Genomic DNA, 17,458 nt, shown 5'->3' on the forward strand with positions numbered 1-17,458 from the left:
CACATTTATTTCTCAACACATAGTTTGGTGTCGCTCCAGATCAATATCAGACTCAGGTAGGGGGCGTGTTCTAAGCTTTGAAGGTGGGCTTGTGTGTTAAAGCTATTTGAGTGACATTTTGTTCATTTAATTATATTTCTAAAATGCAAGCTATTTCTGCTTCTCTGAGCCAAACTGTATTCTAACTAAAAAAGCTCGAACACTAAACTGTCAGCTTGAAATTTCTCATATTTTTGTGTAAAGAAGCAAACATTGGTTCCTAAACACATCTTGGTTCTTTAGGTTCCATCCACCTGCAGTTCCATGCGAGCGGGAACCACTACGTGTGGCGTAAGGTGACCTCGACCGTGCACAACATCATCGTGGGCAAACTGTGGATTGACCAGGTCTGAGCTCTCACTGCTCCACTCCGAGTGAACACCACAACTCCTCACATTTATTTAATAGTGTTTATTATTAGAGAACATCTCCTACACCATCATCATCCATTTTAATATCTGACCCTTTAACTTCCGTCTTGTTCTCAGTCGGGGGACATCGACATCGTGAACCACAGAACCAAAGAGACGTGTCAGCTCAAGTTCTCTCCGTACAGCTACTTTTCCAGGGAAGTTCCACGCAAGGTAAGTTTCCAGTTCTACACATTTTCCTGTTGAACTTTCTCCAATAAAGACCAGGAACAGCTTTCTGCACCAAATATCACATTTTCCAATTAACACCAGGATTCTCCATTAAACACCACCCCTGTTCAAAACATTCTCCATCAAACACAAACATTCTCCAACACCCAATATTCTTCAGTAAATCCCAAAATTTTCCACCAAAGAGCAACCACCACAATTTTCAAGAAACACCAACATTCACAAACAGCCCACAAACGTTCTCCATCAAACACCAACGTTCTCCATCAGACACCAACATTCTCTACCAAAGACAAACATTCTCTATCAAACACCAACATTCTCCATCAGACACCAACATTTTCAAACAACCCACCAGCGTTCTCCATCACACACCAGGACTATCCAGTAAACACCAACATTCACCATCAGATACCATCACCAACACACATCCACTTTCTCCAATATTTCCCAAACACCAACACTCTCCAAACACCATCATTCTTCACTAACGCCCAATACATGCCAGTGTTTTCCAGCAAACACCAACGCTGTCCATCAAATAACCAACCCGCCCCAACATGAACATTCTCCAAAACCAAGACATGCCGTTGTTTTACAAAAAAAAAGCTGTTTTCCACTGAACACCAACATTCTCCATCAAACACAGATGTTTCCCAGCAGTTTCCACTAAAGACCATCCAGCTCCATGAAAGGACAACAATCTCAAACACCAGCACCACCACTCTGCAGTAAACACCATCACACATTCTCCATTCTCACACACACATCCATATCTGGCAACACACACCAAATGAGACCATGTTAATGTTGGAGATCATCAGTGTGCTGCACTGGGTGTCTTTCTGACTTGTGCTCTGATGATGGTGATGTAGGTGACGGGCGTGGTGTCGGACAGTGAAGGACAGGCGCACTACATCCTGTCAGGAACGTGGGATGACCGAATGGAGAGCGCTAAGATTGTTCAGAGCAGCCGCGGCAGCAGCAGTGCAGAGGGCAAACAGAAGACTGTGTACCAAACACTCACACCCCGACTACTGTGGAAGAAATACCCACTACCGTATGTGTACACACACACACACACACACACACACACACACACACACACACACAATGAACGCTTTTTACATTCTACACGTGATCATGACTCACATCCTGAAACTAACACGTTTATCCAGAACACAGTGCACATGATGGTATCACAACACCCACAGGATTTATAAATAAACATTACTATAATCATTTCATTTCGTTTGTGTGTGTTCTGTTAGCGAGAACGCAGAGAACATGTACTTCTTCTCATCGCTGGCTCTCACACTGAATGAGGAGGAGGACAGCGTGTGTGTGACGGACAGCCGCCTGCGTCCGGACCAGCGTCTGATGGAGGAGGGACGATGGGACGAAGCGAACATGGAGAAACAGAGACTGGAGGAGAAACAGAGAGCTGTGAGGAGGAGGAGAGAGGCCGAGGTGTCCGACGCCATGGACCAAGGTGAGAACCAATATGGAACAAACACACACACACACACACACACACCAGGTGGTGTCCAGCGTGTCTCTTATTTGTTCATGAAAAATTTTCCAGCATTCCAGATTCCGAGAGTCAAGACAAAGAACACGAGGGACTTGTGATGGAATAATAATCTAGAACAACACAAATATTCCATCAGGGTTCTTTTAAATTCCGCAAGAGAACATTTGCAGTTAAGGTTCTGGATGTCCTGCGTTTGATCTCAGTTGATAGTTTCTCTCACGGTTCTCTTCAGTAAACTGTGTGTTCGATGTTCTTCATGGCAAGAACCTCAAAAGCCACATAGCAAGTAGGACAGACACATCTATAACTGAACATATTTATCTAGAACCCAACACGCATCAACACCACACTTCTAAATTCTAGAGCCTAGAAAGCATCATTCACAAAACAATGCACACATTAGAACTCAACAACTGTCAAACACGGATCACAAGCATGCATTTGGAGCCTTGCAAACTTCTCAGGAACCCGAAACATCATCATCTTGAGCACAACATGTATCTAGAACCTAAGCGCATCATTCACAAATTGATGCATGCATCTACAAACTTGCATATATGATCAGTGCACATCTAGAACCCAACACACAAGTGTCAGAAACCACACTGAATTCTAACATCTCATCTCATTATCTGTAGCTGCTTTATCCTGTTCTACAGGGTCGCAGGCGAGCTGGAGCCTATCCCAGCTGACTACGGGCGAAAGGCGGGGTACACCCTGGACAAGTCGCCAGGTCATCACAGGGCTGACACATAGACACAGACAACCATTCACACTCACATTCACACCTACGCTCAATTTAGAGTCACCAGTTAACCTAACCTGCATGTCTTTGGACTGTGGGGGAAACCGGAGCACCCGGAGGAAACCCACGCGGACACGGGGAGAACATGCAAACTCCACACAGAAAGGCCCTCGCCGGCCACGGGGCTCAAACCCGGACCTTCTTGCTGTGAGGCGACAGCGCTAACCACTACACCACTGTGCCGCCCCTGAATTCTAACACGACACACACAAATTAGAACAAATGTTTATCTAGAATGCAGACAGCTGTATAACATGCACATCTAGAACCTAACACATTAACTAGTGCTTGACTAGTGCGCATGCGCCAGCTCACGTGCAGCCTGCGACGAATGCTCCTGATCCTTTTCCTCCATTTTCTATTTTTCTTACTTGTCTTATCTTCGGTTTTTTTTTTTTTTTGCTATTTTTCTCCGTTACCAAAACACTGTAATCAAGCCACTATGAGGGTTGCAAGAGTTCTGGTGTTTTTGCTCGCAGTTGCAAAACTTTTTTTTTCAGCGCAGCGACGCAACAACTCCACGCTGCCTGCATTGTTTACACCAGGGATCAGCTGATCGAACTGAAGCCGGCCGCTCTAGCGACAAGACCGGAGGAGATCCCTGCGGTAATTTGGCGGAAAACACGCAGAGGAAATAAGAAGCTACGGAGGAAGAGGGTGGCTTTGAGACAACGGAAGCTTATTGAAAAATCTTATAAGCCGTGTCTCCTCTCTATCATCATGGGGAACGTGAGGTCCCTCGGGAATAAAGTGGACAAGCTGACGGCACTGGCCCAGAGTCAGACGGAGCATCGGGAGTGCAGTTTAATGTGCTTCATGGAGACATGGCTGAACCGGGATGTTCTCGACGACAACGCTACAATCGAGGGCTTCCACACGGTACGTGCGGACAGGGACTGCGCCAGGAGCGGTAAGCGCAAAGGGGGAGGGCTTGCCGTTCTTGTGAACAACCGATGGTGTAACCCAACTCACATCACCGTGAAGGAGTGCATCTGCAGCCCTGATGTTGAACTGTGTGCTGTCGGACTTCATCCATATTATCTGCCCAGGAAGTTTTCTAATGTTCTCATGGTGGCAACACTGCCTGTGACACTATTCGCTCTGCAATAGCCCGGCTACAGACTCAACACCAGAGTGCATTCATTGCTATCTCGGGTGACTTTAATCATGTTAATTTGGACAAAACACTTTCCACTTTCACCCAATTTGTGAACTGTCCTACCAGAGAGGGAAGAACAATAGACCTGCTGTATGCTAATGTTAAAGAGGATTACAGCTCTCCCCCCCTCCCCCCACTGGGCAGGTCAGACCACAATTTGATTTACCTCTCCCCCTGCTATGTGCCTCTGGTGAAGAGACTGCCCACCACATCAAAGATAGTGAGGAGATTGACAGACGAGGCCAACAAGACACTGCAGGAATGCTTCGAGGTGACAGACTGGCAGACACTGTGTGAGCCCCACAGAGACGACATTGATGGGCTCAGAGTGCATCACGGGATACATCAACTTCTGTGTGGACACCATTGTATCAGCTAGGACTGTTAGCTGTTACCCCAACAACAAGCCGTGGGTAACGAAGGACATCAAAGCCCTCTTAAATGAGAAGAAGAGGGCTTTCAGAGCCGGCAACAAGGAGGAGGTGCGAGGAGTACAGCGTGAACTGAGAGCAACAATCAGGGAGGCCAAGGAAAAGTACAGGAGGAAGTTGGAGTGGAAACTCCAACAGAACAACATGAGAGGGGTATGGAGTGGAATGAAGACCATCACTGGTTACAAGCCAACCAACAGTGAAGGAGTGGATGGCAATGTGGAAAAGGCGAATGAGCTGAATCTTTACTTCAACAGATTCGATGGCGTGACCCCAACCCACCACCACCACTCTTCTGTGGGATGGCTACAACCACACATTTCACATTCTCTCCCCTCCCCCGCCTCTTCTTGCCCAACCTCATCCCCATTTCAGGACCTCACTCGCACCTCCTCAACAGACCCCCTGGCTGAGCACCCCCTCCAAGAAACAACTTCATCCCTCCCCCACCCATCACGTCCACACCGATCATCAGTGAGGAGCAAGTGAGAAGACAGCTGAAGACTCCATGCAGGAAGAGCAGCAGGCCCAGATGGTATTGGCCCCAGGGCCCTGAAGACCTGTGCTCTCCAGCTAAGTGGAGTACTTCAACATGAGCCTGGGTCTTCAGATGGTCCCCGTGCTGTGGAAGACGTCATGCCTCGTCCCTGTACTGAAGAAGCCGCGTCCCAGTGACCTCAAAGACTACAGGCCCGTGGCATTGACGTCACACATCATGAAGACCCTTGAGAGACTCATCCTGGAGCAGATCCGGCCTATGGTCCAACCACTTCTTGACCCCCTTCAGTTCGCCTACCAGCCCCGTCTTGGAGTAGAGGACGCAATCATCTACCTGCTCAACAAAGTCTATGGCCACCTGGACAAGCCAGCCAGCACTGTGAGGATCATTGTTTTTTTATTTCTCCAGTGCTTTTGACACCATCCGGTCGGCTCTGCTGGGTAAGAAGTTGACGGCGATGCAGGTGGATGCCCCACTGGTGTCCTGGATTGTGGATTATTTGACTGGCAGACCACAGTACGTGTGCGTGAAGTGCTGTGTGTCAGACAGAGTGATCAGCAACACCGGGGCTCCGCAAGGGACTGTCCTTTCTCCTTTCCTTTTCACTCTCTACACCACTGATTTCAACTACTGCACAGAGACCTGCCACCTCCAGAAATTTTCTGATGACTCTGCAGTGGTTGGACGTATTACCGGTGGTGATGAGGGCAAGTACAGGACGGTGGTGGACAACTTTGTCACGTGGAGCAAGAAGAACCACCTACAGCTCCATGTGACCAAGACAAAAGAACTGGTGGTTGATCTGAAGAGAATCAGGGCTCTGGTGAACCCTGTTAACATCCAAGGGGTCAGTGTGGATGTGGTGGAGGAATACAAGTACCTGGGGGTGTACTTGGATAATAAACTGGACTGGTCCAAAAACGTGGACGCTGTATACAAAAAGGGCCAGAGCCGTCTCTATTTTCTGAGACGGCTGAGGTCCTTCAACATCTGCCGAACAATGCTGCAGATGTTCTATGAGTCTGTAATGGCCAGCGCCATCCTGTACGCTGTCATCTGCTGGGGCAGCGGCTTGAGGGTGAAGGACACTAACAGACTCAATCAAGTCAAGTCAAGTTTATTTGTATAGCGCTTTTAACAATAAATATTGTCGCAAAGCAGCTTTACAGAATTTGAACGACTTAAAACACGAGCTAATTTTATCCCTAATCTATCCCCAATGATGAAGCCTGTGGCGACGGTGGCAAGGAAAAACTCCCTCAGACAACATGAGGAAGAAACCTCGAGAGGAACCAGACTCAAAAGGGAACCCATCCTCATTTGGGCAACAACAGACAGCCTGACTATAATATTAACAGTTTTAACATGAAGTCAGTTTCGTTGATGTTATAAACTCTTCACTGATGGAAACTTGAGTGCAAAACTGTTTATGACAACTGCAGTCCTAAAGTTAGCAAGTCAACTGTAGTCCTCAGCCACAAAAGCATTACTGTAAGAGTCCAGAGCATCCTCCAGGTGTAACCCTCAACTGTCCTCATGGGGCCGTCCTCCACAGGAGCGATGCGATAAAACTCCGACCAGACACAGGGCACCAGGATGGATCAGGCAGGTTCGAGGGGCAGAAGAGGTTCAGCATCTCAATCCCAGGACCAACATGTAACTCAGAGGGACAGATTGGGGGGGGAGAAAACACAGGCTGTTAGGTATGCCCTCAAAATAACACAAGTATTAAATCTGTGTGGTAGGCTCGCAGAGACGAGAGTCTTGACATCAGGCATAATACACAACAATGGCATGTTAATATGGTTAAAAAAATATCATGACCTGCTCTGGCTGGATGCTTGATTGGGTGATGGGAGCACACTCCTCAGCAATGATGAGATGCAGATGGGACCCTTAGGGCTGGCCAAGACAATTCAGTTACATTTCACCGGGTCTGGGACATGCGACAGAATGTCTGACGGCCGATTCCCTGCAGGCTACGATAGCCAATCAATAAGATCATCAGGAAGGCCAGCCATGTTGTAGGTGAGGAACCGGACCCTCTGACAGTGGTGTTGGAGAAGAGGACACTGTCCAAAATAAAGACAATCTTAGGCTACATCCACACGACAACGGCAACGAGATTTTTTTTTTTTTTTTTAAATATCGCGTCCACATGGGCAACGGATCAGTAAAATATCAGGTACATATGGCAACGCAACACTTGCTGAAAACGATGCAATACACATGCCACACCACTACGTGCGCTGTAAGACGGTCCCATCGGAAACACCAGAACAATAGAAGTAGACGCATGCGCATAACTGCGCATGCGCACAGTGACTATCCCTGTCACTGTCACACGCACACACTTTCTCACTCCCTATCCTATGGATATAGTCCCTTTAAATCACGTGCTCGTTTTTTGAATGGAGACGCGGAAAGAGGAATGAATGGGGGTAGATGGAAGCCGGTACACTAACATTCTGATATCCTCCAGAATTCTTTAATGGTCCGGAATAAACATCTGAAGAGGTGAGATCGCTCCTTTTTTTCCCCTATTTTTGCTGGCGGGATTGACTCTGCCCTAAAGGCTATTCTCTCTCTCTCACTCTCTCTCTCACTTTGCACCATTACACAATAAATATTCACAGTGAAAATATTTTGTAAGCGCGTTTCATGAACCAAGTTATAGGATTTGTTGACAACTCGCATCGAGTTCGTTACACTTCTACCCGGCGTGAAGCACATGTGGTTGTGACGTCATCGTAAACAAATCCGTTCTACTCATCCAGACGACTTCGCAACGGCTCTGTTGCCAGATTTTTTCACTCTGGAACCCGTTCTCAAAAGATTTCGTTTTGGGGCACCCAAAACGCCGGTGCCGTGTGGACGCCAGGCCGAAACGATAAACAATTTTATCAGATTCACCTGAATCCATTGCCGTGTGGACAGGGCCTTAGACTGTCCTTCCCACCCTCTCCATGAGGAGCTGATCAGCCACAGGAGCATGGTCAGTAAACGGCTGATTCTTCCACGCTGCACAACTGAGAGACCCAGGAAATCATTCCTACCTGCTGCAGTCAAGCTGCACAATGCCACTGTATAACTGTGCTACACCGTCTTACCATGCAGCCTTCACTCAGGCGCAATACATGTATATAGGAATCATCGTATATAAAATCACTTCATTTTGCTTTTACTTAAGTTATTGAACTTTATTTAAATTTATTTTATTTTATTTATTCTTTTTTTCAGACGATTTTATCTTCTAGTTTTAGCCATGCTTACTTCTTCTCTGATTCAGGAGCTTGGTAGCAAATTTGAATTTCCCTCCGGGGATTAATAAAGTGATTCTGATAACATAACACCGACATCTAGAACAGCACATTTATCAGCGACACAACACACACATCTACAACCTAAAATAATGCACACTTCTAGAAACCGTCAAATTTATCCAGCACACTACTGTATTTATCTGTTTATCTAGAACACTGTACACATGAGCTGCTCAAAACGCACATCTAGAACCTAACACACATTTATCTACAACTTACTACACATCACCTACACGTGATATAAACATCCAGAATAATACATTGATCTAGAACACAATTCATGGCAGAATGTCAAGAACCTAGAATCCAGAACTGCGTATTTATCCAGAACGCCGTACACATGAGCTGCGCAAAACTCACGTCAAGAACTGAACATGATATGCACTATTAGAAACCAGGGGCGCCACTAGAAAACTTGGGCCCTATGAAAGATTACAATTTAGGGCCCCCCCGGTAAAATTTTCAAGCTCAAGCAACTGAATTTGAAGTCTGTTTTTGACTGCACTTCTACTTTACTATGCATGTGATCAGCTACCTAGCAAGTTTAGGTGATACAATTATTTGGTATATGAACATTTTAAATGCAGAACTGTCAGAATTAGACTGAATAGACTGTTGCCTTAAAATGAAAATTCCATGATATATATGGAAGATATATATATATATATATATATATATATATATATATATATATATATATATATATATATATATATATATATTTTTTTTTTTTTTCTTTTATGAGCAACTATTATTAGGCCACTCAGTAGCCTGTGGAGTTCATTCAATCCAAATGTTTGTGTTGAGAGAAATTGCATGCATCACTGTATCAGTATGGATTTATAACATTCTGTATGCACATTATGGAGACTCCAGAGCCCTCCAGCAAACATCATCAATAATCAGGATTACAAAATGTATTCCTTTGTTTCCTCCATTTATTGACTTATTGTATGTGATCAAATGTATGCCTTGATGAATAACTACACTAGTTTTTTGATACAATCACATAGTGGATTTCTTGCAGTGCACTAAGTGTTTTTGGTTTCTTTTAGGCATCACACATTTATTAGAAAACACAGCAAATGTTCAAATATTCAAGTTAAATACTTAGCAACACTATCAGTAAATCCACACATGAACAATAGCAATGATATCTATGACCACAGCTAATGTGCAAAATATTAAAGTTAAATACTTAACAATATCAACAAATCCACACATGAACAACGGCAAAACATCTAGACTTAATTATACAATAAAGATACCTATGAAAAAAGTTGATTTTTTTTTTCCACACACAGTGTTCTCAGCTTTCATGGCGTGAGGACGGCGCTGGCTCTGAACTATCCATAATGTGCAGAATACAGAATCTGTTATAAACCCACTGAGATACTACTGAGACAGTAATGCATGCAAGTTCTCTCAACACATGAACATTTTGATTGAATGAACTCCATACTAAGTTACAGAAGAATAGTTGCTCATAAAAGAAAAGAAATGTCTTTTCATTTTAACGCAAGTCTTAATAGTCTAATGCTGCTTACTGTAGCCGAGCAATTAAAATAGTTTTTAACCCTAAATCCTTTATTCATGGATTGTATTGCTCACCTCCTTCTCCTTCAGCTGGGATTTGGGTTGAGGGCTGGGGTCCTATTCCTGAGGCTGAATCTGTGCATGTTGACGGCACCTCATTAGTTTTGAAACCAGTTATTAGCACCAGTATCATGTAGGTGAGCCTAATATTTTACCTCACGTGTTAGCCCAGTAGGCTAGTTTACTGCACAAGTTTAGCTAGTTCTGTGCAGACCTTCTACATTACATTCATCTGATCTTCCATGGCAATAAACATGAAGTATTTAAATAAATGACACTGCACTGCTTATTGAAAAGCGTTGTCTTGATATTCCAACTCAGTTAAAATGAAATCTGCTAGTCTATCATTAGCTAGCATGCTGTAATGGCATCGAGTGTCAGTGAATAGACCCCTTCGCATGTTTGTAAACAAACCGACCGTTGCCAGGATGCGCGCGCAGCCTGGACTCAGAAACAATGGCGCTGCCCATAGACCGGCATTATGAGCTGTCAGATTATGCCAAACAATTGTCGTTACAAGATCAAGAATGCTACATAAATAAGTTAACTCTAACAAGTGGACATCGCCTACCAGATCCGTATTTAATTAAAGAGTGGACGGACGATGTTAGTAAGTTTTCCTCTGATACCTGAAGGCAGTCATACTATTTACAAAAAATGTCAAACTCAAAAAAAAAAACTATTTACAAAAGTAGCCTGCCATCAACATTCTGGTTACAGCGAGACTACAACTTGATTAACAATGGGACATTCATATTCATTTTGTTTTAATCAAATTATGCCAGTGATGTGATGGCAATGTGGCTTTAGCTACAACAGCAAATCCCAACACTAAACAGCAATTTGCAGGAGGTGATGGCATGAAAGGAATGATAGTGTAAAGAGTGCAGCTAAGAGAAATCAGCGCTGCGTAAAAAGCGAGAGGCAGAGAGCAGAAATGAAACTGAACGGGGCGGGAGCTAGGTTAGAGCAGTCAACGCAAGTTGGCGTTTAGAGCGAGGGCACACAATTTTACCTTTCCATCCTTGCTTTAAAATTGTGATTTTCGGCATACACAAATAATGATGGCACAAAATCTGGACTGCTTGAGTCAAGCGAGACCTCTCCTACAAACAAAACTGCATGCAAAGCTAAGTTAACATGCTAACAATATTCATTACATTGTGTAACTATGACCCAGCTAATCAGACAAACGTTACCAAAGTATTTTGCTACATCAATAAACGAAGACTAGAAAGAATAAAAAAGAGAGATTTAATAAATAGCCTGATCTTACCTGTGATGAAGTGGGCGCTGCAAACCCGCGCATTTTTGATGGTGCTTTCATCCCAGTCTACACGTTTGATGGCTTGTAGCCATAGATGTCGGTGATTTTTTTTTTTTTTTTTTTTGGAATGGGTGAGATCCTGCTGGAATTCTGTACATTTTAACCCCATCACTGCTACGATTCTGACACCCGACACACAACAACTAGGCATTTCTTCCAAATATTTCTTCTTGTCTCTACCGTCGCTGAGTCTTTTTTGGGTCCAGGCTGTGCACGCAATTTCCTCTTGCGTATGAATGACGTTTACTGCGAAGGGGTCTATAATAGGCGAGCTTTCTCTGGGAAAAACTGAGTCACCAATTGTCGACCCTTTTTCTCCCTTTCAGCTTTCCGCTGCTTCTCCTTCCTTTTTTGAAATCCGGACTTCATAATTTATCTCACCACCATCACACCTGCTCCTGCTTAGAAACTTCTAGAATGTACAGCTCTGTTGCGCACGTAGAAAAACCGGCAGCTGATCTGAGCTGCGCTAATAGCGGCGCTGTGCACACACGGAGCTACACATTTCACTGTCCCCGCCCACAATCAGACTGTACCATTAGTAAAAAGGGTGGAGGGGTGAAATGACAAGATCATAAATAATTCAAGGAAAATGTGATAGCAGATCATAACCATGTATAATTTGCATATTTTAACAGATGAAATGAAATATTTTATTTCAAAAACTTGCACAAGGCAATACTATTAAAATAACATTAATATCCCTCACAGGCGCCCCTGTCAGCGCCAGGCCCTTAGAATCGTCCTAACTCCCCCCAGCGGCGCCCCTGTTAGAAACCGATACGTTTATCCAACATGCTCCATCATGACTCGCATCTAGAAAACAGCATGTTCATCTAGAACCAATCACCTCGAGAGTACTACATTTGAGTCGCTGAGGTTTTCTTTGGAGTCGTGTTAACTGGATCAGTGTGGTGCTGAAGGTTCTTCTCAACATCATATAGCGAGGGAGTCTAGAACATTACCTCTGATTAGTTTGGACACTCTTCTCATCACCACCACTTCCAGGTTCTAGAGTCACCTGACTGACAGAATATGTAACTGTGTGTGTGTGTGTGTGTGTGTGTGTGTGTGTGTGAGAACTTGGTCCTGTAGTGATGTGATGTGATGTGATGCAATTATGATCATGTGTCTCTCTTTTCTCCTCCTGGTTCTCAGAGTGTGAGCTTGACTCTGGTGAGTTCTAGTACCTGGACTTGTCCAAGTACAGCTTCTTCACACGTGTGTGTGTGTGTGTGTGTGTGTGTGCGCATGCGAGTGTGATGTGTCCATGGTTATTTGCAGATCCAGCAGTGATCTGTAATGGAGATCTCACCATGTGCTCACAGTCTGCTACTTACGGTTCTGTGTGTGTGTGTGTGTGTGGGCACTATTGGTTCTACTCATGGCCCAGGATGTTCTAAAACCAACAAGCCCTCCTGCTGACTAATCAGATGAAGAACATTTAGAACCAAATGCACAAACAACTACAACTCAGCATGCTCATATCGAACCCGGCACAGAACAGTCTCACAACAAACAACTCAAACTGAACCAATATCACACACACACACACACACACACACACACACACACACACACACACACACACACACATCTAGATAACATTGCATGGTTATCTAGAACCTAAAATGAACCCTAAAACATATCCCCAACACATTATCTAGAACCAACAACCCGCATACTAAAACCCAACTCAGCACACATCTAGAACCTAAAATGCACCGCTCTGTGCACACATCTAGAACCCAACAGTGTTGGAATGTTTAGTTTTGCTAAAAGATCACCAGAAAAACTTAAAGAAAAAAATGTGAAAAACAGTTAGGGAAAAAAATCAATTCATTCATTAACTCTAGAACCCAGCACATCAGCACCACCAGATGAGATCTAAAACCAGACACACACATCTATAGCCTAAAACACACCAACACAACACCCAGCTAGAACCCAACACATTCACACCAACAGCATATCTAGAACCTAAAATGCTTCCTTTACAAAAACTCAATGCACACATCAGGAACCCGATAGTTAGAATATTTATTTTTGCTAAAAGTTCCCCAGAAATAACTTATTCCATAATGAGTTCTCTGATCTAGAACCTAAAACACAGTACAGGCATCCAAAACCAGTCACAAACCAGAACCCCAAAAATGTTCCACCTCACACACATCTAGAACCTGACACACATTACTAACGCAACATCTGGAGCCCCATACTAAAACCCCACCCAGCACATCTAGAACATAAAATTGTGCTCAACTGCAAATTTCTAGAACCAACACATTTTATCTAAAACACACACACACACACACACACACACACACACACACACACACACACACACACACACACTCTCTCTCTCCCTCTCTCTCTCTCTCTCTCTCTCTCTCTCTCTCTCTCTCTCTCTCTCTCTCTCAAAAGCTCTTCTGTTCTGGACTCTGCCCCACGCTTTGGATGGTTAATGATTTTAGCCTCTAAAGGGGTTCTAAGGGAAAATCTCAGGTTCGATACGGAGCCTTTAGAGCCACAGTTTCATAAAATATATCTGTGTGAGTGAAATACATGTATCAGGTTTATAACGGACTCATATACAGTGTGTTATTACAGTGCGTGCGCGCACACACACACACACACACACACAGTTTGTTCAGGTGTAAACTGTAGTGCCCTCGTCTTTTAATCACTCACTTTTTTCCTTTTCTTTGTTTTTTTTCTTTCATTTTTTCTTTCTTTTCTCTCTGTCCTTCCCTTCTCCCTCCCATATTCTATTTCTATTTCTTTGTCTCTTTGTTTTTTTCAGTTTTTCTTCTGAAGCCCCTTTGTCACTTTGGCTTTCTGTCCGTCTTTCACCATTTTCTTTCTTTCACATGTTCTTTCTTTCCCTTTCACACTATTTCTTTCCTTCTTTCTTTCTATCTGTCTATCTATTTCCCGCTCACCCTTTTGTATGTCCCCCCCCAGTTTTTCTTCTGAAGCTCCAGTCACATGTTCTATTCTTTCTCTTTCTTTCCTTTTTTGTACCTCCTCCTTTCCTACTCTTCAGTTTTTCTCCTAAACCCTTGGTCACTTTCTTTCTATCCTTCATTCATTTCCTTTCCTTTTCCCCGCTCAACTTTTGTTTCTGAAGCACTAGTTTTTATTTTCCTAATCTCATTATCATCAGGTTGTAATCTGTTTCCTCAGCAGTGTTTATAACTGTATTAAAAGCTGAAGTGGGGCTGAATCGAACCTTTAGTTCTCCAAGTGTCTCCATTTACAATTCATCAATACATAAGAATAAAGAAGTAGCTGGACATTCCTGTGTACACTCTGTGTGTGTGTGTGTGTGTGTGTGTGTGTTTTGCAGGTCACGAGTACGAGGGCTACAAGCCTGTCTGGTTCCATCAGAGGACGGACCCGGTGAGCGGGGAGACGAGCTTCGTGTATAAAGGGGGTTACTGGGAGGCCAAAGAGAAACGAGACTGGAGCTTGTGTCCGGATATTTTCTGAATGGAGACGGAATTGAGGACAGGACGTCCTGTAACGGACTCACGGAGGATCTGGGACACACATCCCCGCCTCACTAAGAGAACCGAGATGATCACATGGGCTCTCAATAGAGGGAGGGACATCTGATCTCTCTCCTGTATTTGCCTAAAAGCTCAGTGTGTGTGTGTGTGTGTAAAAGAGAAGAAAGGGACTTGAACTTTGACCCCTTAATTCTTCCAAATGAAATCAGGTGTTCTTTCTTCAGATTAAAAAAAAAAAACCAAGAACAAAGAAGAAGCGCCTTTCTGAGTGCACTCCCGTCACTCCCTACGCCTCGTGAGGATGCGTCTCATGTCACACCTCTCCGTCCCAGAAGGTGGAGAAAGACCTCGCTTTATTTCCTCTCCTATCAGCTTCACAATGTGCACTCATTAATACTTCCATATCATTATATCGTAATGGACAGTGGGTGGAGATTCAGGTCAGTAACCCTCTGTTATGGCCACCAATGAGCTGTGTTTTACCCATCACGAGCTCCACCCACTCTGATTAAGATTAAAGCAGGGATATGCACATCAACGAATATCTTAAATGCTAAACAAAAAGCTTCCTGAAGTGTCGAGAGCGTTGTCTGTCGCTCAGTGACGCACTGCAGATCTCATATCAAACTCATATTTAACTCCTGAGCTATTAAACAGTTAAAGGAATAGTTTGGGGAAGATTTGTACTCTGGATTAGTCTGTAAGATTAACGCGACGCTAATAATTAATGCGTGAAAAATTGTCTCCCAGAATCTTACAAAATTCAAATTCTGAGCTCCATTTGGATTAAACAGATTTGTAAAAAATCACCACGAATCTGTATTTACGCTGAACGTGGAGCTTTACTGCTACTTGGTCATACCGAGATGGCCGCTCCCATGGTATTTCAGCGTTTCTTTCCTGTTTATAGATGACAGGAAGTGAAGTGCCCGATTGATCGTAAGGTCAGGGAGCGAATTCGCTTCTAATGCGAACTGGGAAAGAATTTCAAAACGAGCCAGGTGTAGAATTTCACCACAGATTACATCATAACTAATCGTGTGTAAAGTCACGGATCGTACGTTGACGTATTTCGTCACCAGCCAATCAGAAACACGATCTGATATAAACAGGAAGTACAGCATCCCCGGTGTAGTGTAACCCCTGAGATTTGGGGAAGCTGTTGAACTGTTGTGCAAAAACATTTTAGTAACGAACCAAAAACGAGAGAACGATGAAACTTGATCTGCATTTGAATAACAACAGTGAAGCAGCTTCGTTAGCATTAATGCTTTTTCATTTTGTTTACGTCATGTTGGTGATCACAGACCACTAAATACTTTTATGCATAAATAAATTAGCTCTTTAAAGTCTTTCTGAAATAAAAGCTAAAATAAATCCGTATATATTTGGTAAACACGCCCCCTATTTAGTTTGAACAGAATTAGCGAGTCTTTGTTTACACTGTCAGGTTTTAGGTTACATTCTAAGGCTACGCTAAAGCAGTCATTTGGTGCAACCGTTCGTTTTTAAGTGAATTTGAACGTTGTGGATATTCATGTTCGAACTCTGTTACATTACTATAGAGTTTCTGATTTACTGCAGGATAGACTTCTGTTATTGTTCACTGCAAGAAAATGTTTAGGAAAAAAAACTGCGTAGATATGAATTTCTTCCTCTAAACTATTCCTTTAAACAGAGTGCAGATGATCAGCAAGAACTTTTTTTTTTTTAAATAATAGTCTCAAGGGAAATCTTTTTAGCTTTAGGAATTGCTAATAAAATATCCATGAGATTTTGAAGAATGTGTGCTTTCAGTGTTAAATTAAAGCACACGTGAGTTAGCGTTGCCCTGGTTCCTCTGGAAGACCTGTAGAAATCCTCCAAGCCTAACGAAGGAGAAGCAGTATTCCCGTTGATGGCGTATCGATGTCCTGGCCTTGTCCGTCTTATCAGACTGAATCTCTGTGGTCTTAAACGTTAAAGTCTCAAAAAACAGTTGGCTCCAACGCACCGTTCACCGTTTTCTTAACGCTGTTGAGAATGTAGAGTCTAGAGCACAGGTTATGGTGTTTCCTGTCCAGAGTTTGGTGTTTATTTTTTATGATAACGAAGAAGAAGATAGATGATAACCTGAATAATAAACGACAATAATAACAATATGATTATTATTAATATAAAGAAGATCCGAGTGAGTAATGAAGCAACTCTAACAGAAATCTTTACTGTAAATGTGTCTTATAATCGGAGATGATCAAAGCTCGGCTGAAGGTTTTAATTTTTGATGAGCTTCTGTGGTTTGATTTGAATTTTAATATTTTGTATTAAAAGAGATTTTTGCTCACACAGTCAGTGTTCTGTGTCACTTTATGATCCTGAGCTCGACTTCGTTCTGTTCCATTTGCTGGAATTTCTCTAGAAATTGTTCCCAATTTACTAGAGCGTAATTTTATTTTTTTTTTTAATTGGAGACCAGCATTATACAAACATCAAGTACAAAATTCTGTTCTACAACTCCCCATTTTCCCCCCTTTCCTTTTCTTAAGGTGCATTAGAACAGAGAAACAGAAACAGGACCCCCCCCCCCCCCCCCCCCAAAAAAAAAACCAGAACAGGCACAAAAATGAAAGACATGAAATGGGGAAGGAGATA

General features: G+C 43.3%; 1 protein-coding gene across 2 annotated transcripts in view; it reads left to right on the plus strand.

Moving 5' to 3' along the window:
- Window positions 1-17,154, plus strand: part of osbp2b (oxysterol binding protein 2b) — a 58,847-nt gene extending 41,693 nt beyond the window's left edge. The window contains exons 10-15 of one of the 2 annotated variants that reach the window (XM_060907549.1): window positions 283-386; window positions 528-623; window positions 1,517-1,701; window positions 1,913-2,133; window positions 12,474-12,491; window positions 14,665-17,154. In XM_060907549.1, the coding sequence (XP_060763532.1) occupies window positions 283-386; window positions 528-623; window positions 1,517-1,701; window positions 1,913-2,133; window positions 12,474-12,491; window positions 14,665-14,807 (767 nt within the window). In that variant the 3' untranslated portion in view covers window positions 14,808-17,154. The remainder of the gene's footprint in view (window positions 1-282; window positions 387-527; window positions 624-1,516; window positions 1,702-1,912; window positions 2,134-12,473; window positions 12,492-14,664) is intronic. The other variant, XM_060907550.1, reaches the window with a different exon arrangement.
- The last annotated feature ends 304 nt before the right edge of the window (window positions 17,155-17,458 follow it).

This window comes from Neoarius graeffei, chromosome 24 (assembly GCF_027579695.1).
Source record: "Neoarius graeffei isolate fNeoGra1 chromosome 24, fNeoGra1.pri, whole genome shotgun sequence".
Lineage (NCBI taxonomy): Eukaryota > Metazoa > Chordata > Actinopteri > Siluriformes > Ariidae > Neoarius > Neoarius graeffei.